This window comes from Bicyclus anynana, chromosome 9, assembly GCF_947172395.1.
Source record: "Bicyclus anynana chromosome 9, ilBicAnyn1.1, whole genome shotgun sequence".
NCBI classification, from domain to species: Eukaryota; Metazoa; Arthropoda; class Insecta; order Lepidoptera; family Nymphalidae; genus Bicyclus; species Bicyclus anynana.
This window is the reverse complement of record NC_069091.1, coordinates 10,133,129-10,157,510: the sequence shown is the minus strand read 5'-3', so window position 1 is coordinate 10,157,510 and position 24,382 is coordinate 10,133,129. Positions and strand designations below refer to the sequence as shown.

General features: G+C 35.2%; 1 protein-coding gene across 2 annotated transcripts; it reads right to left on the bottom strand.

Moving 5' to 3' along the window:
- Positions 1 to 329: 329 nt before the first annotated feature.
- On the bottom strand, positions 330 to 24,382 carry LOC112056509 (piwi-like protein Siwi). Of its 2 annotated transcripts, none has more exons than XM_052883712.1 (18): positions 24,275 to 24,382; positions 23,613 to 23,910; positions 20,126 to 20,251; positions 18,487 to 18,646; positions 17,394 to 17,502; positions 17,100 to 17,225; positions 16,576 to 16,677; positions 15,933 to 16,151; positions 13,939 to 14,199; positions 12,699 to 12,841; positions 12,470 to 12,615; positions 11,432 to 11,543; positions 10,468 to 10,597; positions 9,250 to 9,487; positions 9,047 to 9,123; positions 8,426 to 8,598; positions 6,281 to 6,380; positions 330 to 4,647 (listed from the first exon to the last, which is right to left on the bottom strand). In XM_052883712.1, exons 2-18 carry the CDS (start codon positions 23,899 to 23,901, stop codon positions 4,483 to 4,485), a joined length of 2,676 nt encoding a protein of 891 aa, XP_052739672.1. In that variant the 5' UTR covers positions 23,902 to 23,910; positions 24,275 to 24,382; the 3' UTR covers positions 330 to 4,482. The 2 variants fall into 2 exon arrangements, with proteins under 2 accessions (XP_052739672.1, XP_052739671.1); XM_052883711.1 differs by lacking the exon at positions 24,275 to 24,382 and adding an exon at positions 24,017 to 24,135.

Below are 24,382 nucleotides of genomic sequence, written 5' to 3'. Positions count from 1 at the left end.
GCTTGATTACACGTGAGAAACACGGTCTTGACGGACGACGTGATCCTATATGGGTTCCGTTTTATCCTTTCGAGGTTTGGAACCCTAAAAATTAGTATTTTAAAGTGGTCACTCCTTTTTCTTGGTTTAATTGTGAATGTGTTACGTCTAACGGCCAGTTTCTTCATCGCAACAGTCAAAGTAACGTCATAAATCAAAAATGACGGTCTTATTCACTGAAAAATAAAGTCTTCTTTACTACTTACTATTTTTACTGTTACTTTAGCTTTACATGATTAAACTGGCTGTAAGTCGATAGGAAAATGGGAATCCAAAATAATACAGCGAGATGAAAAAAATAAGTTTTATTAAAAAAAAAGAGACTTCCAGTAAAACAAATGGAATTTTCAAGAAACGAAATCTTTCAACAAGCAATAGATACTTTTCTTAACTACACATTTTTAGACCGATTACACATTATCCAAGTCGCCGGTCACGCTGTTTGATTTAGAGCGAAAAGAGTCGTATACAGAATTGTCGGAGGCTAGTAGACATTGTGCAATGGTCTAAAATATATAAAATAAGTGATACCACTCAGTACACAAATCTTAGTCATGTAAGTACATGGTATACAATAATTCCACACTATTAACACCGATAACAACATTAAATCACTGCACATATTCTGTACAGCGTCTATGGCAAAACGGTAGGTACAATACGTATACGGAATATCGAAACGCCGCTGATAAAATTATTTATTATTTTCACTTGCTTCACCTCACGTCGTTTTATTCATTATAGGCTGCCATTTACGATCACTTTTAGTGCCACCTCTAAAGGCGGAATTATATTTGTCTGACGCATCAGAACAGAATCGGTATCATACATTTTATATGGCAATGTTTACACTACGTGTTGTGACATGTCGTGATGGTTTCTGATGTGCCGCATACAAAATGTATGAAACTGATGCGTCACAACACGACACGTCAGACAAATGTAAATCCGGCTTAACATTGTTACTATACTACACAGACAACATGTGTCAGTGTGTTTTGAGTTGCCAGATAAAAATAATTTACATAACCTTATTATTTCTGAATCGGTGGCCAGTGTTATATAAATATATAAGTGTAAATAGAATATATTGTACAGTATAGGTTCACATTTTAATGCTTAGTAGTAAGACAATAATAAACGCGCATTGCTTTGGCCCGCTATGCGATGGCTAAAACCTTAAACTAATGTTACACACTAATCGCCTCGTGAAGAACACACTGAAGGCAAACATCAACTTAGACGGGGTTTACTCTTCCCTTTAAAAATTATGACACATTTTCTCGATTACACTTCTGCAAGTCGACACAAAATACAATTTTCAATATCTATTTATCCCTATCACAGTCACATAAATCTTAACCACTAGAAATTCACCACAATGGTGTAAAGACTTAGATATATAGATCACCCTGCTCTAAACTCAAAACTAAAACATTAATTTTAATAATGACGGTGCAAAGAAATTAGAAATTAACAGATCTAATTAACCTGAGATATATTTCCTTTCACAAATGGGCCGATTATTCTTAAATTTAAAATTAACTTTAAAGAACTATTGCAAACTATGGTATGGTAACCTCACGGTACTGGGAAATGCGAGAAACTGGTGATCACCATTCGTTCTAGTAAATTTTATGAATGAATTTATGTTTAACAAATGAAAACCCGTAAATACTTAAAAATAGGAACCTTATTTATGTAACTAATTAACAAAATTACATATTCCTAAATCACTGCACTGGCATAAATTAAACAAAAATAAATCTTTTTCTATGAAACTATGGTAAGGCCCTCTGCATATTGCATTCAGGCTTTAATCAAAAAAAAGTACTAATCATTGTTCATAATTTCCAGTTAAAAGCCAGTGCAAACGAGTGCTTCTTGCAAAGTTTACTTCAATTTGTAAATGTTTACAAGAGGCTTTACCCGATTTGAGCGAAATTATTAAAAAAAATATATAAAGTAGCTAAGAAGTTTTAATACTAACATAACAAATAATAAATGCACTTAGTACAGTACACACTTTGTGCAGGTGGTTTTCTCGTACTTATAAACTAAGGATGAACACTTACTAATTAAAGTGTCAATTAATAAGTGAACCAAATGTCATGGTTGGCAATATTTTAGAGTGGCATTTTACCACAAACAAGTCAGTTTATTACTGATATAGTAATTCAACTAATTTTTTATGTTTACCATATTATTGTGTTCATCCAGACAAGTAGAAAAAAAAAACAATAATCCTTAATTTGTGAATAGTCACACCACCAAATACTGAAATCATTAATCTCAACCAGATTAAATTCTGAAAATAATTATTTTTTATAGGGTTATGTAAGTGACACAAACATGTATCAGAACAGAAATAAACTCTTAAGATTTCCTTTGTGGAGTAATAAAGAATACGATATAAGGGAACACAATGGCCCAAAGTCTGAAAGTGAATTAAATTCAAAGCTGGCTAACTCTTAACCAGTGTTGTAGTATTACGGTCGTTTTCAATATTCATCTATCCGCCATTTCGCTTAAGAAAATCTTTCTGTTCTTATCTGCTTTTCAATAACCTATTGACAGATAGTTTGACTATGTAAAGATAGTTTTGACTGTTACTAATAATCGAGGATAGCTATCTATCCGTAATCTTGGGTAGGTTATTGTAAACGGCCGTTAGTCTACTAGGATCAGGAAAAATTTGTACAATTTATTACTATCAAGGTAATTTTCCGTGAGTAGCTTAATTTTAATGAGAAGCCAAACTTTTATGTACTCAAAGGCACAATTATCCGCCCACTTTAATATGACGCAAGTATATGAAAGTGGGCGGATAATTGTGCCTCTGAGTATATTTACGAAAACTCTTCAATTCTATTGGCCCATTAGGAGCGGGATAACGTAGCACGCAATAGGGTAGTTGACTTATATCAAATTTAATACAAACAATATTAATTTCGTGTAGTAGGTACATGGAATAAGGGTCCGAAATATATCGATATTAATTATTAAAAGTTAAGGATTCCTTCTAAAACTTAATTTAAATATCACGAATTATTTCAAAATTTCCAAATGTCAAAAACGCTGTCGTCCATTTTGTGACGTCACTAACACCATTGATGTACTAAACGTCGAACTAGTTGTTAATATTTTAATATTTTTGTCAAACGCTCCATTTGTATGGGATTTATTGTAGTGACGTCGTCATGAAACAGTTGAAATATAGACCGTCATGGCCGAAAGGCGATTTGGCTCGTATTGTCAAAAACATTTAAAAACTAATATTTTCATGTAATCACGTCTCAAAAAAATATGAGATTTTTTTTTAGTCTAGTAAAGCGATAATGAACTAGGTATTTATGACCATTAAAAAAAAGTGTCAACTTTTTTTCATTCTATTAGCCGTTGGAAAGGGATAACGTACCATGCAATTCGTAACACAATGTGGTTGTTGATGACCTCCCCCTTATTTTAATAAAGAGGTTATCCTAGCTTTTATTTACAAACTTGACTTGGAAAATTTACTTGATAGTGATTAATTGTAATAGTGTTCCTCAGATCCTGTAAGCCCAACATACAACCAAAAGTTGTATTTCGTGAAGAGAAAGTATAAAGTCAACAAATATTGCAGCACAATGAAATAACCCAATAGCCTGTAAACTCCAGACCTTCATCATTTTATAAATACTGAAAGTTTGTCAGCTCATGCTCCAACCATAAGTACGGTAGCCAATTATGGAGTATGGACTGTGTTGGCTTTGGGAGGTAGCAGGTTTCTAGGATAAAGATCCTCAACCGTAATTCTTTTAACGGCATATTATGAGAAATTATACTCCACTCTCTAAAGTACCAAGGCCACCACGGTCCAAACTCCGCTGTTAGTTACGGTATTTACCTATGGTAGGAGCATGAGATGACAAACTTTCAGCTTTTATAAAATGACGAAGGTCTGACTGTCGCTGGCTCTCCGTATAAAAGAGATAGGACAAACTTTCGGCTTTTATAGAAAGAATGACGAAGGTCTGACTGTCGCTGGCTCTCCGTATAAAAGAGATAGGACAAATTTTCGCCTTTTATAGAAAGAATAACGAAGGTCTGGCAGCGCTGGCTCTCCGTATAAAAGAGATAGGACAATCTTTCGGCTTTTATAGAAAGAATGACGGAGGTCTTGCTGCGCTGGCTCTCCGTATAAAAGAGATAGGACAAACTTTCGGCTTTTATAGAAAGAATGACGAAGGTCTGACTGTCGCTGGCTCTCCGTATAAAAGAGATAGGACAAACTTTCGGGTTTTATATAAAAAATGACGAAGGTCTGACTGTCGCTGACTCTCCGTATAAAAGAGATAGGACTTTTCGCCGCTATCTATTTCTCTTCATGAGATATGTCGTTGGTCGCATGTCAGGTGTACCCTATACAATGGTGGTACAGAAACGGTGTATCGTTTACATTTACAGGAAGTAGAGCGTTTCGCTGAGCGTGACGTGCGGCGAGCAGTGCAGACTGTTGGCGGCGAGGAAGGCCAGCTTGTGCGCGTACTGGCACACGGACGGCACGCGCACCTGCGACGAGTTGTTGAAGTACATGTGCGTCAACTTGTACGTCAGCCTCTGGATCTGAAATTATCATTGTTTTGTCATGGAAAAGTCAACCCATTAGAATTAAGATAATTCTCTGGTTTCCTCACGATGTTTTCCTTCACCGATTGAGACACGTGATATTTAATTTCATGGAAAAGTATATCCCACTAATATTATAAACGCGAAAGTTTGTATGGATATTTGGATGTTAATTATTCGCTACTTTTTATCCCGGAGAAATCCATGGTTCCCGAGGGATTTGTGAAAAACTAAATTCCACGCGGACGAAGTCGCGGGCGTCCGCTAGTTATGTATAAATGACAATAGTACATTATGAATAGGTGCGATAAGTTGAAAATTACAGCAGAGGCGTTATTGCTATAGTAAGGAAGCAGAGGCCGTAATTATCAAAGTGCATGTATGCCATACGACGTTTTATTACACATTTTCGAAGAAACACATTTTGAACACACATTTGCATCTTTGCCTGTTTTTGCTATATGATAACTATTGAACATATGCTTTATTTTGATACGCTTGTAATTTTTGCACAGATAACGAAGTGCGCACACCAGCGTTTGTTTTTTTTAGACAAATGTACCAAAAACAGCCAGTATTACTAATAAATTAAATTAATATTTTCGTGTTCTGATACAAATAAATGGTTGACATTAAATGGTCAAAATTATTAAAATTAAAGAATTAAATGGCTTTTTATTATATTTTACCTCACAAAGTTAATTTTATTCATAAAATGTGGAGCACTTCTCTGACATAAAAACTCTTTCCCAAGATTTAAAAAAGTACCGATCGTTTTTAGACAGATGACAAAGGTTTTACATTACATTACGGCACATGTGCATTTTACTTTACATTACGGCACATGTGCGTAATATTGAAATTGGTGAAATAAGCGATACTTTACGAGCAAATGTGTTATAAAGATTATTACAACATTAATTACTACAAAGCGCAGTGTTGGTCGACCCTCCACAAGGTGGACTGACTAGACCAAGCGATTCGCAGGGATTCGCTGGACGCAGGCGGCTCAGGATAGTAATGTTTGGAAATCCCTACAAAAGGTCCATGTCATTCAGCTGTTCCGGGAATTCTTTATTTATTTTTTACCACCCTTTGTATTAGTTGCACACCAAAACAAAATGAAATATTCAAATTGGTCATGTCAACAAATAGCACAATTTAACTAATTCATCATCATCATCATCACCATCATCATCATCATATCAGCCGATGGACGTCAGCTGCGGGACATAGGCCTTTTGTAGGGACTTCCAAACATCACGATACTGAGCCGCCTTCATCCAGCGAATCCCTGCGACTCGCTCGATGTCGTCAGTCCACCTGGTGGGGGGTCTACCTGCCGGAGATTCTTAACACCCCTTGCCCCGCCGTTACCGTAACCGCTGCCAGAGCCAGGAATAGCGGGGCTGCCGGGGACTAGGGGCTGTGTAATGTTTTTCTAGTCCATACTAAGTTTTGCCCAGTACTGACCATGCTGGGCATGCGGGTTGGTCAGCGCAGTGCTAGATTACTCGCGCCGATGTCGCTGCTGCCCGACACCGGCCTGAAGTATTTCGTAATCTAGCCTATGTAACTTAATTTTGATAAATAGGTGAAAAGTAGAATATAAAGCACAGACAAAACTTACTCTATCAGGATCCAATCCGGATGTGTCGTATACAACATTGTATGATGTGGGGGCAATCGTGCCCTCGCGGACATTTTGCGATACTAGATAAAAATCATATCTGCAACAGAAAAAAATGAATAAATTATCACATTTAGCATTGATATTATAGCCTAGTCAAGTCAAGTCAAACTTCGCTTATGTGCACTTCTTCTAAATCCCTACAAAAGAAAAAAACTCTCTGTAATAACCATCCTCTTATTTCAAGAAGTATTATCAATACTAATATTATAAAGCTGAAGAGTTTGTTTGTTTGATTGAACGCGCTAATTTCAGGAACTACTGGTCCGATTTGAAAAATTCTTTCAGGGTTAGATAGCCCATTTATCGAGGAAGGCTATAGGCTATATTTTATCCCGGTATTCCTATAGGAATGGGAACCACGAGGGTGAAACCGCTCGGCGTCTGCTAGTAAGGAATAAAAGGAATTAGCGAAATCAGTTCAGCCGTTCTCAAGATTTGCGCTTAGCAACACATTTAGCGATTTATTTTTATATTAAAGATAGTGAAGTAGTCCATATAAAAGACCCCCTACATCTGCACCTCATTGGCTAGTATATATACGAAAGTAAACGATAAACTATCGGCATTAGCTCATGAGTCTCACAACTAACATAGTAGTAAAAGAATTTTCTAAATTTACAGTACCACAAACTTTACCTCTTTAATTAGTTTAGATATAGATAGTTTTGGTTGTATTCATGAAAGGTAATGCCTATAAATGACCATGGTGGGAATGCGAGTTTGTAACTCCTTTTGGAAGCTTGTGCCAAATATGACATAGTGGTGTGACAATTAGACTCAGTGGTTTGAGTATCAGGCACTACAATAGTGTTAAGGGGTTAAGTGTAGCACAATTTTTGAAATAAATATTTTTTAACATTTGTGCATATAACAAGGTCTCATTTTAAAGTATTGACAGTCGGCGCGCCATGAGCATTTTGCCGCCCTCAACATTAATAATGTGTAAAATTAACGTCCGTTTGCGCTTTTTAGTAGCTGCCCCTATATTCCTTCGCAACGTGGTAGAAAGCTAGATACCATCAGTGCGTAGGGGGCAGCGTAAGTAGTAGGTTGTTACAAGGAAGCAATGCCTAGCGGCAAATAGCTCACCGCACGCCTACTGATGTAGATAAAAATTGTATGATATATTTTTTGTAAAGTTGAAATTTAGACTATATTTTATGGTGCATTCATTGTAAAAACTAAAAAAATCTATTTATTTTAGGATTTAAATATTTTACATATTCCTAGCTAGGCCTAAAAATGACCAGGTCTTCTATGAAGCATAATATATACTCAATCAAATTGCTGACTTTTGTGCCTATTATACAAGCATCATCTTAAAATGCAGTTTAAGTATAAAAAAGGCAAATGAAGGGTTATTCGGAAAAACGGCCACTGTCAATTCTGATAAATTTTATACTAGAAGCAAAAATCCATGTTGACTTCGATTAAACAATATCCAAATATCAAAGAAAGTTCAACAGCTAATACCGCTTGACCTTAAGTCGATATGGTTTTTCGCTTCTACAAAAATCTCATTTCGATTTTTTTTACATTGGTTGTTCTTCTAAATAGACCTATAAATGCAGTATAATATGCTCAACAAAGAAAAAAACGCACGAAAAAAGGATGTTGCAGAAGCAAAGAGTTACTGTGCAATGAACGTTTCACATACCTATCTGTAGACTGTTATGTCAAAGTATCTGTAGATGTAGAAAATTTAAAGTTTTGTTTAGTTTTCTCCATATGTTTGAGTAAGGGCAAACGTAGGATAAGTAAAAAAAAATATTTATTATTACACAGTCCAAAATTCCTTAAATAAAGTTAAATAAATATGTTACTATATCATTTGTTTGTATTTTAAATATACCTGACAAAATCGATTTATAAAATTGCTGTTTTCCTTTTCTGTTCTGTTTTGTATTGCTGTGTTTGTTCTGTTTTGTATTGCTGTATCGATTTGTAAAATTGCTGTTTTCCTGTAAAAGGGTCAATGAAAAGTAGCGGCAAAACGCTCTCCACGCGCACACTGTGATGTTGTGTAGAAAGACGCGTCCACTTTAGGGTTAAAGGTTAACTGAAGGTGAAAAGTATACTGACCGTTCCGGCAATGTGACGACGTCATCAATGACTGTGCCGGGACGCGGGTTCTCGCCAGAGCGGCCGGTGTCGACGAACACGCGCGTGTTGATGCGCTTCGACACTATAATGAACGCCATCTTAACTTCAGTTGTGCCATACAATTCTGCAAGCTTCGCCTTTATCTCAGCCACCTGTCAATGGAAACAAAAATAATATAAAATTAGCGGAAGGAAGCGACTGCGTCCACGTGAAATTCAGTTTCGCACAATTCCCGCGAGGTCAAACTATTAGCCCGGACAAACAGAAAGACAGACAAGAATTAATTACTAGCACTTGTGAAAACAAAGTTCTCTTGAAATCACAAAAAGAAAGTTCTGATATATATATTTATTTAATTAACTTCCTGTTTAATCTATACTAATATATAAAGCTAAAGAGTTTGTTTGTTTATTTGATTGAACACGCTAATCTCAGGTACTATCCGTTCGATTTGAAAAATTCTTCCAGTGTTAGATAGCCCATTTATCGAGGAGGCTATAAGATATATGTTATCCCCATATTCCTAAGGGAAATCGCGCGCGGCGTCAGCTGGTAAATTATAAATTTGTACACATTTGAATACATATAAATTTTCGTTACCTCCTGACTGAGCACATATGGAATCTGTCCATCGCCAACGCCATCTCGATAAACGAAAATACGTCCCGGCAAGACTCCTGCAACAAGAATTAATTACATACATAACTTATAATAGCTCATTATTCTGAGGAACAAAACAGATCGCTTTTATTTTATTTATACCCTCAAGGAGCAAATACAGAATCTGTACAACGGACGCTTACCATTCTTTTCGCGGTACTTCTTGGCGGCACAGGCGATGTTGAAGCCGATGTGGGCGCTCAGCTCCTCGCCCGAGGTGTGCGCGTCCACGCTGGAGTAGTACTGCGTCATCGCGCGGTCCAGCGTGGCCACGAACGCGCCGAAGCTCTTCTCCTTGCTGCGCGTGTCGTGGCACACGTCGTAGCCCACCACCATCAGCGTCGGCAGCGGGATCTCCACCGTCCAAGGCGCACCGCCGAGCTGAGTGAACATTTATATTAGTACTAGCGGACGCCCGCGACTTCGTCCGCGTGAAACTCGATGTAAAATTTCAACTACTTTACCCTATGTTGAAATTTTTCCTAAATTTTCTTTGCTATAAACCTCACGGAGCCCGAGACCTTTCAACGAATGCATAACTGTGGAAATCGGTTCGTGCGTTCTGGAATTATAGCGTCAGGAAGGAAAACCCGACTTTTTTTTATATAGTAGACTATAATACGATATAATATATACAGGATGCTCGGGAGTATATCCTATAAGTTCAAGGTGTTGGCGAGTCCACTTAGAGGAGCCGAACTGATAAATTTTTTTACTAAAAAATTTAAATGTTTTATGTTTTCAAAAGTAATTCAAATAATTCCGCCTATCCATGGAACACACCCCTTTATCTATCCTTGCATTTTAAATAACGTCAAACTTGGCTTCGTCGTAATTATAAAGATGCATATAAGGGAGGGACACATTTTACCCCAAAAAATATTAATTTTAGAACATATGTTCCTTGAACATTTTAAATTAAATAAAAAAAAAATTAAAGCCGTTTCTGAAAGAACCACGGGATAGAACTGTCTCTACATCCTAAAAGTTAATGATTTAATCCTCTTTAGTTAATGCATCACCGCCTTGAAGTGATCAGAAGGTAGCACATACGATGTTATTTTTCGCTTTTTAGTTTATTTTTATAATTTTGAAGTCAGTTAAATTTTTTTGTTAAAAAGATCAAATTTTTCTGTTTTAGTATGTCCTAGCATTTAGAAATCAAGCGCCACAGTACGAGCCATATCGTTATTTTCATTTTAACACAAAATTACTGAACCGAATTTTTCAATTTGGTTAAGAAATGACGAAGTTATGAGGTAACAAACGTAATGAAAAAAAAAACATAAGCGTTGAATTGAGAACCTACTCCTTTTTTTTTTGAAGTTGGTTAATAAAATATTGTAAATATAAAAATGTACCTTGCAACACATCTGGATTGCCACTTTGGTAGCGATAGACATGGCAGACTTGCTGGACAAGTTCCGTCCGCATACAACTTGCGTCGGCACAGCGCGGTCCACTGTGCACTTTTTCTTAATGGCGCCGTATCTGTGAAATACGCAACTTGTGTAACACTCATATATTAGGCTAGTTGATACTTTTTTTTAATGTTCTTAGATCGTTTATTATCGTTCTACTAGACTAAAAATTTTTCATATTTTTTTGAGACGTTTTTGTTTGTTTTTGATTACATGGAAATATTTGTTTTTAAATATATTTTTAACAATACGAGCCAAAACGGCTGTCAGCCATAAAAATCTCTATTTACAGCTAGTTTCTTCATGTAAAGCTAAAGTAACAGTAAAAGTAGTAAGTAGTAAAGAAGACTAGTTAAGACTAAGTTATTTTTCAGTGAATAAGACCTTCACTTTTGATTTATGATGTTACTTTTACTGTTACTTGCAATGAAGAAACTGGCCGTTAGACTGTTTCATGACGTCACTACATTAAATCCCACACAAATGGAGCGTTTGACAAAAATATTAGTTAACAATTATTTCGAAGTTTAGTACATCAAGGGTGTTAGTGACGTCACAAAATGGACGACAGTGTTTTTGGCGTTTGAAATATTTGAAAAAAATACGTGATATTTAAATCAAGGATTAAAAGAAATCCTGCACTTTTATTTTTTGATATTTATATATTTCGGACTTTTATTCCATGTACTACACGAAACCCACACTGAAAAGCGCAGTGTTGGTCGACCCCCCACCAAGTGGGCCGACATCAAGAGGGTTGCAGGGAGCTGAATGCTGGCGGCACTAGACTATGTTGTTTGGAAGTACATACAAGATGCCTATGTCCAGCAGTGGACGTCCATGATAATGATAATATAACTTGAAATTTTTTCTTCTTTGTTACATGTCTAGTCTACGTTTTTACCTTTCTGGGTTGTTCCTGCCGAGGACAACCAATATCATGGCAGGATTTTTTCTTGCAATCACATTCTCACACATGTTCGAATAATCCTGTGGGCTATCACGTTGAATAGTCACTGAAAAAGAAAAATCTTAATTTACAAATAATAGCCTCAATAGCTCAACGGTGAGTGGTTAGACTCATCACTGAAGGGTGGTGGGTGGTGGGTTCAATCCTCACCCTGTTGGTTTATTGTCGTACCCACTCCTAGCAGTCTTTCTCAACTAGTTGCGAGGGGAATGGGAATATTGGTCATATTATAAAAAATATGGCACATATTCTTTAAAATATATACATATATATATATATATATAAATTATGATGTTTGTTCGTGATGGACTCTTAGCATAGGTTTTAGTGTAGAGGTAGGGAATAAATATATGCACATAAGTCAAAGCGAAGTCTGACTAGTTCCGCAAGCACTATATATACTAATTTCAGCAATAAAAAGTATCTTGCAACCGTTTCCAATAATATAATGATAAACTGTGGTTAATAAAATAATATCTCTGTGCCAAATTTGAGTAGAATTGAACATGACAATAAGGATGATGACAGTTTTTTTTTAAACTGTATATAAAACAAGAGTATGCTAATAGTAAAGCAACTTTGTAAAACGAACAGGGTATCTGCAATCATTATTTTCGGAGCTACAGGGATTTAAATGGTCAGATTTGCCGCGGATCCCTAAAAAACGCCCCATACAAAATGGTCGTTAGATTTGTATTGGCGGTCAAACAAAATTACTAATATCTTTGTTAATTGTGCGTTTATGTTTATAGTTCACATATTGAAAAATGTCACATTTAATGTAAGGAAGCTAAAACCGTATGAATATTTATCTAATTACGATAAAAGATTTGCAAAACATTTTGAAATTTTATATTGATCTCATTTACCCGAATGTATCATAAATGTCAATATATTCATCAAACCTAGTCATCATCCCCATTTTAACACTACTCTTTTTTACGTAAGAGGTTAAAAAGATTCACATCATACCAATCTCAGGTCGAGGCATTCTAAAGCCCACTCCGCTGCCTGTCTTCATGATGAGATCCACGAATCCTTCAGCATCTCTGCGCTGGCGCTCAGGGGTAATCACTACCCAAGCCGGTAATTGAGCGAGAGAAAATAGATTTTTAGATCTGCAAGTCACATATTGATAGTTAAAAATTTAAATTAAATTAATTTTTTTTTGGAACAAAAAAAATTACAATGATATTTTTACCTCATATCTCTCGTCCAACCTTCCGTAGTATCTCCTGCAGGATATTTGACATTGCCACCTTGAACTATATTCTCAGGTGGAAGTTGCCTTCCTTTGAAGCGAACCAAGTCGTTGTCCAATTTGAGGGACCAAGCACCCAATTCCTGAAACAACAATATTGTATAGAAATAATCTTACCATATATATTTACTTGCCGTGATTGAGCCGTGATAGCCCAGTGGATATGACCTCTGCCTCAGATTCCGGAGGGTGTGGGTTTGAATTCGGTCCGGGGCATGCACCTCCAACTTTTCAGTTGTGTGCATTTTAAGAAATTAAATATCATGTGTCTCAATCGGTGAAGGAAAACATCGTGAGGAAACCTGCACACCAGAGAATTATCTTAATTCTCTGCGTTTGTGAAGTCTGCCAATCCGCATTGGGCCAGCGTGGTGGACTATTGGCCTTACCCCTCTCATTCTGAGAGGAGACTCGAGCTCAGCAGTGAGCCGAATTTGGGTTGATGACGACGACGACGATATATTTACTTGCTTTTATAATTCAATAATAAAAATTTGGGCTGCTAAGGAACAATTTTTTTAAATAAACTACACTGAAGAATACCTTAATTTAACTTGAAGCTTTTTACGTCGGATTGCTAAGATATTGCGACTCGCTTGATGTCGTCAGTCCACCTGGTGGGGGGTCGACCAACACTGCGTTTACTAGTGCGGGGTCGTCATTCCAGCACTTTTGGACCCCAACATTCATCACCTCTTCGAACTATGTGCCCCGCCCATTGCCACTTCAGTTTCGCAACTTGTTGAGCTATGTCGGTGACTTTGGTTCTTCTGCAGATCTCCTCATTTCTGATTTAATCACGCAGAGATACTCCTATCATAATTAGCGACCAATTCTCAGAATCATAGGTCATTTATTTATTTCACTGGCAACGTGCGTGTTGCCAGTGAAATAAATAAATCTATACTAATATTATAAAGCTAAAGAGTTTGTTTGTTTGTTTGATTCAACGAAAGATTTTGAAAAATTCTTTCAGTGTTAGATAGCCAATTACCCACAAGCAATTTGCTTAAAGCTGTTGCAGCTGATTGCACAATAGTAATGAATTTAAAAAAAATAAATAAAGATAGCCAATTTATTGAGGAAGGCTATAGGCTATATATTATCCCCATATTCCTACGGGAACGGGAACCTAGCGGGTAAAACCGCGCGGCGTCAGCTAGTATGTATATAAAATCACCTCTACAATTTCCTTGGTCTGCGTGAGTCTGCGATTGAAGTTGAGCAGTTTCTGTATTCTCATGGAGGGCCCAATCTTCGTGTGCGTGTCGAGCGAGCGCATCAGGTGGAAGTCGGCGCGCATGTTGTCCGACAGGCCGGTCTGGCGACACAGCTCGGGCACCAGGTACACCAGCTCGGGCATTCCGGCGCGAATGTCGCGGGGCTTCGAGCGGGAGATCAGAAGAGGCTGCTTCATGTCCGTGATTTTGATGTTGTATTTCTAGAAAAAAATTATAGTTTTCACTTCTCTTGCTCAATGTACAGTGAACACAGCTAATTAATGTGCAGATGAAATAGCAATCAACTACAGAAACAAGTTTATGTGCATACCCTACAGCCTTTCTTGATGAAAGCTGTGTTGAACTCGTTAAGGTTGAATTCCGCCTGCAGGTAGTGGAGATGTTTTAAAAAAAATATGTATGCACTTTGACAAGGTTTTATTGCGACTGATTTAATACTTATTGGCTGTTTTACTAATGATAGATGTGCGTGTGTGCATTGTGTATGCATATTAAACGAATGTTTGTTGTGTGATAGCTTGCAATATGAATGTTGTGTATTTAACGTTTTGTATACGTCGTATGACTGTGTTTTGAGTTACGTATTTAGCTTATTAATCTAAACATGCTGTTTACCAACAAAGAAATTAGAAATGAAGGTAGAAAACGCATGTCATTTCATAACTTATTTATTTTAAATTATTTATGGTTTGCTTATAAAATGTTATACTATACAATATATTAACCATAATTTATTGTTCTAGGCTTATTAATCAAATTTATTTTCATTAATTGAAGAACAAGTTAATTATAATTATTGTTAGATGTGAAACGACTAGTGTGATTTATACCCTCATTTTTAATTTGTTTGTTGGTAAACAGTACGGCTGTAGTATAAATAAAATAATCATGAATAAAGACTCCACTTTAACTATAGAAAATATAAGATTTATTACATTGTATGTTCTTTGTAGTGTTCACTGTATAATGAAGTGTTTTTTCGTTCTTTCTTCTGTATCGTTTTATAAAAAAAAGAGTATATCAGTTGAGTTTCTGGACCAACTTACTGCTATATTTCTGAGTATAATACTGATAAACAATTCAAATGGAATGAGACTTAACTTTTTTCTGGCCGAAACCGAAACTCACGTGGTCCAGTATAAAATTCCTTAAAATACTGAAGTTTGGTGCGTTTTACCCATTATTCTGCATTAATTAGGGCATAAAATGGAAACACAGTATGTTAAGTTTGTTTTAATCATTTATTTAACCTAATTATTCATTCACGGGACATGAAGGTGTCACAGTCGCTCCAAACACAAAATTCAAAAAAACATACTTACAGCTGAACGTTGAACCTCCTCCTTTTTGGAAGTCGGTTTAAAACTAATACATTCTCGAGTCAGTATGACACCAGCGTCGCATCAGTTATTTTCAATATTATTCAAGAAAAATGGCATCTTATGTTTTTAAATATTTTTTTTTATTGATTATTATATTAATTTAATTATAATTAGTGTTAAATTTTAAAATACAAATTATGAATAAATTTTATATGCGGACGTGAAGGAGACGCGACTGTTTTTTATGGGTTTCATTGGCTTCACCACGCTGCTTGTAAACATTCATTCTGGATTTATTCTTTATTCTGTTTACTTAGAAGAATAAAAAATAATCACTTCCATCAAAACATAAACCTCTAAAGAATGTTTGCATCGCGCGATAACGCACTAAGTTTTGTTGCTACATACAGAGGTATCCGAACGGCGCACGACAACTTCTGAAATCAGTTTCGATTTACCGAAACCGAAACCGAAGCCGAGCCGCCGAAACTTGATTTTTGGCCGAAATTCGACCAAAACCGAACCTTCGGTCGGACGCTAAAGACATACACCATTGTAAAAGCAGTCAGGATAGATTTCCTACAAAAAAGTATAATATAGAGTTAACTCACCTTCTGGTAGTATTCTACATAAGAAACATCTTGGTCCTTCATCCTGAATGTTGACAGGGGGCTGTCATTCCATGAAACATCATCAATTCTGTAAGTTTTTTTATTATAGTCGGTCATAACTATTTTTGATACGAGTTCTTCTGTGAATATAGGTTTGTAGTTAGGAGATTTCGCGATATATTCTCGCAGCATGTGAAGAACAGTGTCCATTCGCAGTACCTATAAATAAATGAAAAAATAAATAAAAACTTAATGTATAAAGCATTCGCTGTGATAGCCCAGTGGATATGATCTCTGCCTCAAATTCTTGAAGCTGTGGGTTTGAATTCGGCCTGGGGCATGCACCTCCAACTTTTCAGTTGTGTGCATTTTTAAGAAATTAAATATCACGTGTCTCAAATGGTGAAGGAAAAACATTGTGAGGAAGCCTGCATACCAGAGAATTTTCTGAATTATCTGCATGTGTGAAGTCTGCCAATCCGCATTGGAGGGTTAGGCCAATAGTCCACCGCATCCAGTGTGGTAGACTATTGGCCTAATCCCTCTCATTCTGAGAGGAGACTCAAGCTCAGCAGTGAGCCGAATATGGGTTGATAATGATGATAAAGCATTTATATAAGCCACTATAAAAAAAGTTACTTACTTTATGAGCAATTTCAGTCACCATCAGCAATTTATCTTCATACTGATTGATAGTGGCCTTATAACCTGGCCATATTTGCAATTTATACTCTGGTATATCCACCTGTAACAATTAGTTAATTTATCTTTAAGAATGGATAACAGAGCAACCAAAATAAATTTGGTCTAACCCATAATTCTCAGATTGATCTTCATATTGTTATTGATAGTTAGAGAATGTTTTGCCCATACTGGTCACAACATCAATCTTAACCAATGTTTATTAAACACTACTATGTAACAAAACATTAAATCTATACTAATATTATAAAAAGGAAAGATTTATTTGTTTGTTTGCATTAAATAGGCTCTGAAACTACTTGAAAATTATTTCACTGTTGGGAAGCTACACTAAGGAGGAGTGCTATAATAGGCTATATTTTATTGTATCCCGTATTCTTCCGGGTACGAAAACCACGCGGGTGAAACCGCGCGGCGCCTGCTATAGTATGTAAATAGATTGAAAAATATTTTTGTTATAAATACCTTGGCATTTGCATCGAAGAAGTCCCTACCCATAAGTGTCAAATTAAGTAGCGAGAAGCACTTCCTGATCAAAATGTTGAAAACCTGGAGATAATGGTAATCGCCGGGGCTCACTTGGCAAGTAAGCTGAAATAGAAAAATTTATTAACAAAATGACGCCGCTGAGGTCCCATTATGGAGTCAATGGCACTTAAACAATCAGAGAAACAAAAAAAAAGAAGGGTAATAATGTTCTCAACAATTGAGTTGTTGTTAATGTAAAGTATTTTGAGCAACAAATAATCATAATAATACCTTTATCATTATTCTCATTCTTTCACCGTCGTTTCTGTCAGAATAGAGCTCCAATGGATCTGGATGAAGTTTCTTGACGGTGTATAACACCGTTCCGTCATATAGATAACTATAACAAAAAAATTAAATATGCAGTCGGAATTGTCACTCATAATAAAAAACTACTGTCAGTACACTTTTTTATTAATCAGTCTACTCAATTTATAATATTGAGTAGACTGATTAATAAAAAAGTGTACAGATATGGCTCAAAAGTACCAATGCGTTGAATTTAGATCGCTGGGCAATTTAATGTCTTAAATTTTGACTTGTCAGGAAAATGAAAATATTGAATCCAATACAACATGCGATATATCATTGGATAGATTTTTTTCATGTACTTTAAGATTTGTATTACAATATTTATTGTCATTGTACTAGCAAACCATAAATAAAATTTTACTATTTACAGAACAAAACTTTAAAATGATATATGAAAAACAAAAATAGATCAAAGATGAAAATGAATATATTGTATTGCTAATGTATGTTATTTCGTGAAATTAATAAATTCATTAATTTTATAAAACCTCTTTTCGAGCAACCTTTTATTTAATTCATTCTTAAAAGTTTGGTGATGCATTGCTTGCAACTTACTGGGTAGCTTATTAAAGGCCGTTATCCTGACCCACCTGATGGTAAGTGATGATGCAATCAATCTAAAATGAAAGCGGGCTAACTTGTTAGGACGAGGATAAAAATCCTTCCCTTCAGTTTCTACACGACATCGTACCGGAATGTTGAATCGGTTGGCGGTAAGGTGGTAACTAGCCACAGCTGAAGCCTCCGCACCAGCCAGACCATTAAGAAAACTTCAATCGGCCCTGCCGGGGATCGAACTCAGGACCTCCGTCTTGTAAATCCACCGCGCATTCCATTGCGCCACGGACGCCGTTAAAAACGCTCAAGTAGGAAAAAAAAATAGCAACAGAAAGCCAAAGAGTAGGTCTCATCGTGAACACTACCAAAAGTAAAGTCATGACAAAAACAAAACGCAAATGTACGTAAAAACCAAGAGACAGAATATGTAGATGAATTAACACAAAACACTTACCCGCCAAATGTGTTTTTGTGGATACGCATCAAAGCTTTCTTTATTCCAGTCCGGTCTTCTTCAGGCGTTATATCAACATGGTATTGATACAAAGACCACTGAGGTGTGGTCTTCACAGTGAAATAATTTGCCATCAAATTTAGTGGTTGTCCAGTAGCTCCTGTAGAATAATTTTTCTATATAAAACAGCTGCACTTTTATCTAATTACTGTTTTCTAATTGCTTTCTACACTTCTGGACTGAGCTTGTTTTTTTTCTTTTCAGTTTTTTTATAATTTATGCAGTCAGGTTTTTTTATTTGTTTAATTAATTTATTTATTTCACACTTTTTAGTTACGACAGATGGTGAATTTTGGATTTATTTGTTACGTTTGTTGCATGTTACAAAGAACGATAATGTATACGTCCAACCGCGGTTAAGTAAATATTAAAAAAAATTCTACGGTGGGCGAATCCGATTCGCACTTGTCTGATTTTTATAATCAATATCAAATTTAGTCTATTTCAGGTGTTCTAAAACTTCACTTTATAAACCTCGCACCTATAGTCATCCGCCTCGCGTATTTTGTTAGACAATAAAAGAACTCGCGTGACGATGGTTCCAAACGTTATTATCTATCTTGTTTTATCATGTTTTTGAAAACTGACCTGAGATTGTTAATAATTATACCTATAATTTTTTTCGTTTCTTATGGACTTATTTGTTTCGTTAAATATTTATCTAAACCTTAAAATTATTATCAAATCAAATCAAATCAAAATTTATTTATTGCGAATTCAGGTTACAGTCAGATCTTATTGAAATAAACATCGCCGGAGGCGGAATTTGGTAAATATGCAATATCATTATAAAAAACATTATAATTTAACATTATTTTTATATTTAGTATTTAACAAATTAACAAAACTGAACATTGGTTTTAATGAATAGGTTTAATAATAATATGCAAGTTGGTAAGCACAATATTGAATGATTTACCATGTTAGTTAAAAAACATTAGAAAAAATTTAAGGTTTATCATTTAATAAAAATTTAAGAGTTTCAATAATCTCCAGAAATCCTCAGGTAGGAAGATAACTTCTGTATTTTAAAATTTTTGGTTTGGTAGTTTCGGAGAAAAGGAGGGGGGAGGGGGGGTGAATTGGTCTATTTTCTTGAATATCTTGAAAACTATTTATTTCAAAATTACAAAAAAATTATACTAACGATCCTCTTACCAAGCTCGTTTGTTTGATGTATCACACGATGCAGTTAAAAAAAGATTTCTTTTGAAATTTTCATCTTGCCTATTTTCTTGGTCTATTTTCTTGAATATCTTTAAGAGATTATTTCTTCAAACTATTTATTTAAAAATTACAAAAAACTTATATTTACGACCCTCTTACCGAGCTCGTTTGTTTGATGTATCACATGATGCAGTTAAAAAAAGATTTTTTTGTAAATTTTCATCTTGGTCCCCAAATTTTATATTTCTGATGTTTTATATATTTTTTTTTAAAATAATACAAACACATTTGCACAAATCTTCATATATGAGGATATGCGGGCCCTGCCCCCTTGGTCCTTCTATTGCTAAAGCATTAACTTTGGCGTTCTATGTGCTATATACTTAGGCATTAGTATAAGTGAAGAGCAAACCTTTTTTTGAAGTTACTGTGACTGGACGAGTCCGTAATATGGTCATTTCAGACAGCACACGTCCACCTCCACGGTGAGACCCACGGCTCTGATTACCCTGATCGCCTCCTGCACCGCCCACTGGATCTATTGTAAAAATTACAAGACAGTATATTGTAACAGTTTCAGGTTGTAACACATACAATCACTGAAGTTTTAATATCTTTACTATGATAGTAAAAATCTCGTGACTCTTCTTATTTATTTATTTAATAAGGACAACCAACAGCTGATACAATGTCACATGTCAATAATTTACATTAATATACTAAGTTATTGCACAGCTAATTACAGGTTATCACAGCATTCACTAATTAAAATAACATATGTCAAAACTACAGTTTTCAGCAATGAAATGTCAAAATATACAATGCAAATTAATATCTAAAAATGTCGGATTACAATAAACTAAAAGCCATTAAAATAAAAAATAAGTCACATAAAATTAAAAATAAATAAATAAACAAGAAAATTATATCTAAAAATTACAATACATTAAGAATACAATACAATAATATTTACATAATGAAATTATTATTAATATTAAATTTCAATATGAAGAAATTATTAATTTTAAGTAGTCATTATAGGATGTCACAATATTATTATTAAGTATTAGCATTCAGTACATCAATTACTGAGTGCTTAAAATTATTGAGATTATTTTGGAATAAATCTATATCCTTTTGATGTTTCACACACTCATTATATAGGTCCGACATCCGAGGAATGGGAGAAAATTTGCCTAATTTATATATGGTGACCAGACGATGCAACAATACTCGAGTTTACTCCAAACATAGCAGTCAAACAATCTTATTATAGTTGACTTGTGCTTGAAGTTTTTTGAACTTCTCAGTACAAATCCCAAGGATTTATTAGCTAATTCTAAAGTTTTATCTATATGGGGTACAAAACTCAATTTGCTATCAAAAATAACACCTAAATCACGAACTGTATCAACTTCAGCTAATTGCTTGCCATTAATATCATACAATGATAATATTTTATTTTTGTTTCCTGTAAATTTTATGTGGTGACATTTCTCGATGTTTAAAAACATTTTATTCATCTTACACCAACAACTTAATCTACCCAAATCCTCCTGTAGCAATTTTATGTCTGTTTCACTCCGAACAACTCTCGTTAATTTTAGGTCATCTGCAAATAGGCTTACATTACTGTTTTTAAATATTTTGGATATATCATTAATAAAAACATTGAAAAAGGGAGGCCCTAAATTGGATCCTTGTGGTACCCCTGATAGAGCTATAAACATTCCTGATTTAAATCCGTTGATTACCACAACTGACCTTCTGTTAGCAAGATATGATTTACTCCACATTAACAAAGTGCCTGAGATACCATGAGCATGAAGCTTGGACAGTAACAGATTGTGATTTACCTTGTCAAAAGAAATCAGCATAAATAGCATCCATTTGGTAACCATTATCTAAGCATTCAGCAATATTTGTTACATGCAGTAATAAATTAGTGTTTATGGAGCGTTCGCACATAAAACCATGCTGCTTGTCACTGATGTATTTTTCAAGTGATAATGCATGTGCTGGTAAAGTAATGCTTCAAAGGCTTTTGCCATGGTCGATATAATGGAAATAGGGCGATAATTCTTAACATCGTTTTGTTTACCAGACCTGTGAATAGGAACTACTCTAGTTTCTTTCCAAACATCAGGAAACTGACCATCTCTCAGGGACCTGTTAAATATCATACAAAGCGGAAAAGATAGTGGCCACACGCATTTAATTAAAAATATTGGGGGTATGTTGTCAGGGTCAGCTCCTTTATACTGGTCAAGTCTCTTTAATTTTTTAAAAATAGTTGAGCGGGAGATATTAAGATTATCTATTTCATCATAGTCGTTGAAATTTACCAAACTTGTTTCATTTTGTCTTCTGTATTATCATATTCATATACTGAGGAAAAGTGAGTCGCAAATAATTCACATATAGACTTAGTGTTACTTGCTTTTTTATAATTCAAGGTCATGACTGAAGGGTAAGCGCTATTTTTATTCCGAATATTTTTCAGATGAGTCCAGAAATTCTTAGTTCTTGTGTCTATTTCTCTAAATAGACAAAATTTAACTAATGGCAACACAACCGGCTGGCCATACCACTATACCTTATGTTGGTATGAAAGCGATTCTAAAATGTGGGATGCCTGGGCAGGAGGCTAGTAAATATAATATGAAACTTTCAAAACACTTTTTGGATTTACCTATAAAGAGTATTTACTATTCTAAACATAAATTAAAATAAATAATGTCACACATCTTATGTTGGTAAAACGCAGGCTACGGCTTTTTACAAGAATAACAAATACTTAAATGACTTTTCTTGTTAACATTCAATTTTTTTTTATTATCTTGGACCCTGGCAGACTTTCATATGAGATATCCCACAGTACCCACCCCCCTCCCTACTAATCCCACCACGCGAAAATACGTATTTCTTAGGAAAAAAAAAATCATCAAAAAATCTGAAGCAAGCAATCGCATGTAAGAAAAAGTTCTCCAAAAACACAATGTTGCAGGTGTCCATTGATACTTATCTTGGAGTATAAAACCCAATACCCCAATCCTAACTTAACAACAAACAAACCCTAACCCAAGTGGCACTAAGGGCACCCATGGTCTCTGTTTTATTTAGTCTAACCAAACATTAGATTTTTACAATATTTACTCGCCGCTGGCATCTATTGATAATGTATAAATGTTACTTTAAAAGCCAATAGGTACCCTTATCCTGAACTAACTTTAAGTTATAATTGAAACTTGGTGTTTCAATTATATGTAATCGCCCAGCCTACAGCCGGACTCCTGAGGTTTGTATGTTCTGACCAACCTAACTTTAGATTTGACAAAATTATGCTTATTATTAACAATAACAAAATTTTACTAACAAAAGAACAGTGTTTAATAAATGGTGGACATATACAAACTAGGAAAAGGATTTTTAGCAGTACTTCTTTTCTCATGTCCATCTTTATGAAAGTTATGACAGCACACATCTGCTTATAGTTATGTTACTGATCGCAGATAAACCAAGAAAAAAAAAGGATATTTATGAAACAAGTCTGAAACTTACTCCAGACTTAGCTTAATATATCTGTGAACGTTGGTTTAGTAGTTGTTAAACTATCCTATTTTTAGTAGGAAGGGTGTGTGGGTACATCCCTCCTTGCTCAGTGTGCAGTCATATCGAACCTTATTAGGATATAAGGTGACAGATAAAATAAAAAAATGTAATGTAATTTAATTGTTTTTGAAAGTAGTGTTTCTATTTCATTTGCCAACTTGATAGTTAAAAGTTATAACATGTTTTTTGTGTTATTTCGCATTAATCGATTATACTTACCAAGTTGTAAACCCCTGTATTCCTTGAATTATGACCTTGATATAAACAAAGTAAAAAAAAGTGCATACCTATGGATAACGTTTTGAGTTTGGCTTGTATATCCACATCTCCGGGATGCTCGTGTGGTGCGGCAGGGTTGCGGTGTGATGCCCGCCCTGAAGCTAGCGTAGGGGCTACGGCACGGGCCGACGGGGCCACGGATGGAGCACCCCATGCTGACGGAGGCTGGGGGCGCGGCCCCGACGCTCTGGCTTGGCTTGTTTGCTGAAGTTGCTCCCCAGGCCTTCTCGGCGGTTGCCCCACACCGTCGCCTCTGCCTGGACGGCCACGTGCTCTTGCTTTCCCTCGTTCGGACATTTCTTTTTTCTGTGTAAACCAAAACAATGTACAGGTTTATTATTGATTCCATCAGGAATACTGAGACGACGTAATTTTGTTTATAGAAACATAAAGAGTATAAAACAATTATTACTTTTATTTTTTTTTATTTTTTAACGTGAACTTTCGTAATAAGTTCGTTTTGTATTCAAATAGCAAGGTAAGCAAACGAATGTTGTTAAAAAATGGCGGATTGCAATAATAGAAAGTTATTATTTTTGTCGCTGGAAAACATTGTTTTCAATAAAATTAAGTAACATTAATTCATAGAAGTAAAGAAATTGATTTAACATTTTTCTAAACTTTTATTGTTATACTAAAATATTAAAAATATATCAATAATTTCTCTTACCGTTGTATCAACGCCAACGTTTAGCAGCAAAAAAACCGGAAATGAAAAACAAACACCAAAATCAATACAGTATTTCTTTTTTTAATTTACGGTTCTGGAATCTAGTAG

What these genes read in the sequence shown, in the direction of transcription:
- LOC112056509 (XM_052883712.1), bottom strand. Translation starts at nt 23,901, where the DNA reads ATGTCCGAACGAGGGAAAGCAAGAGCACGTGGCCGTCCAGGCAGAGGC. An exon ending in ACTCAAAACGTTATCCATAG is followed by an intron (nt 20,252 to 23,612) that starts GTATGCACTTTT and finishes TTTTTACAATAG; the next exon opens with ATCCAGTGGGCGGTGCAGGA. An exon ending in TGACTGAAATTGCTCATAAA is followed by an intron (nt 16,152 to 16,575) that starts GTAAGTAACTTT and finishes ATTTATTTATAG; the next exon opens with GTACTGCGAATGGACACTGT.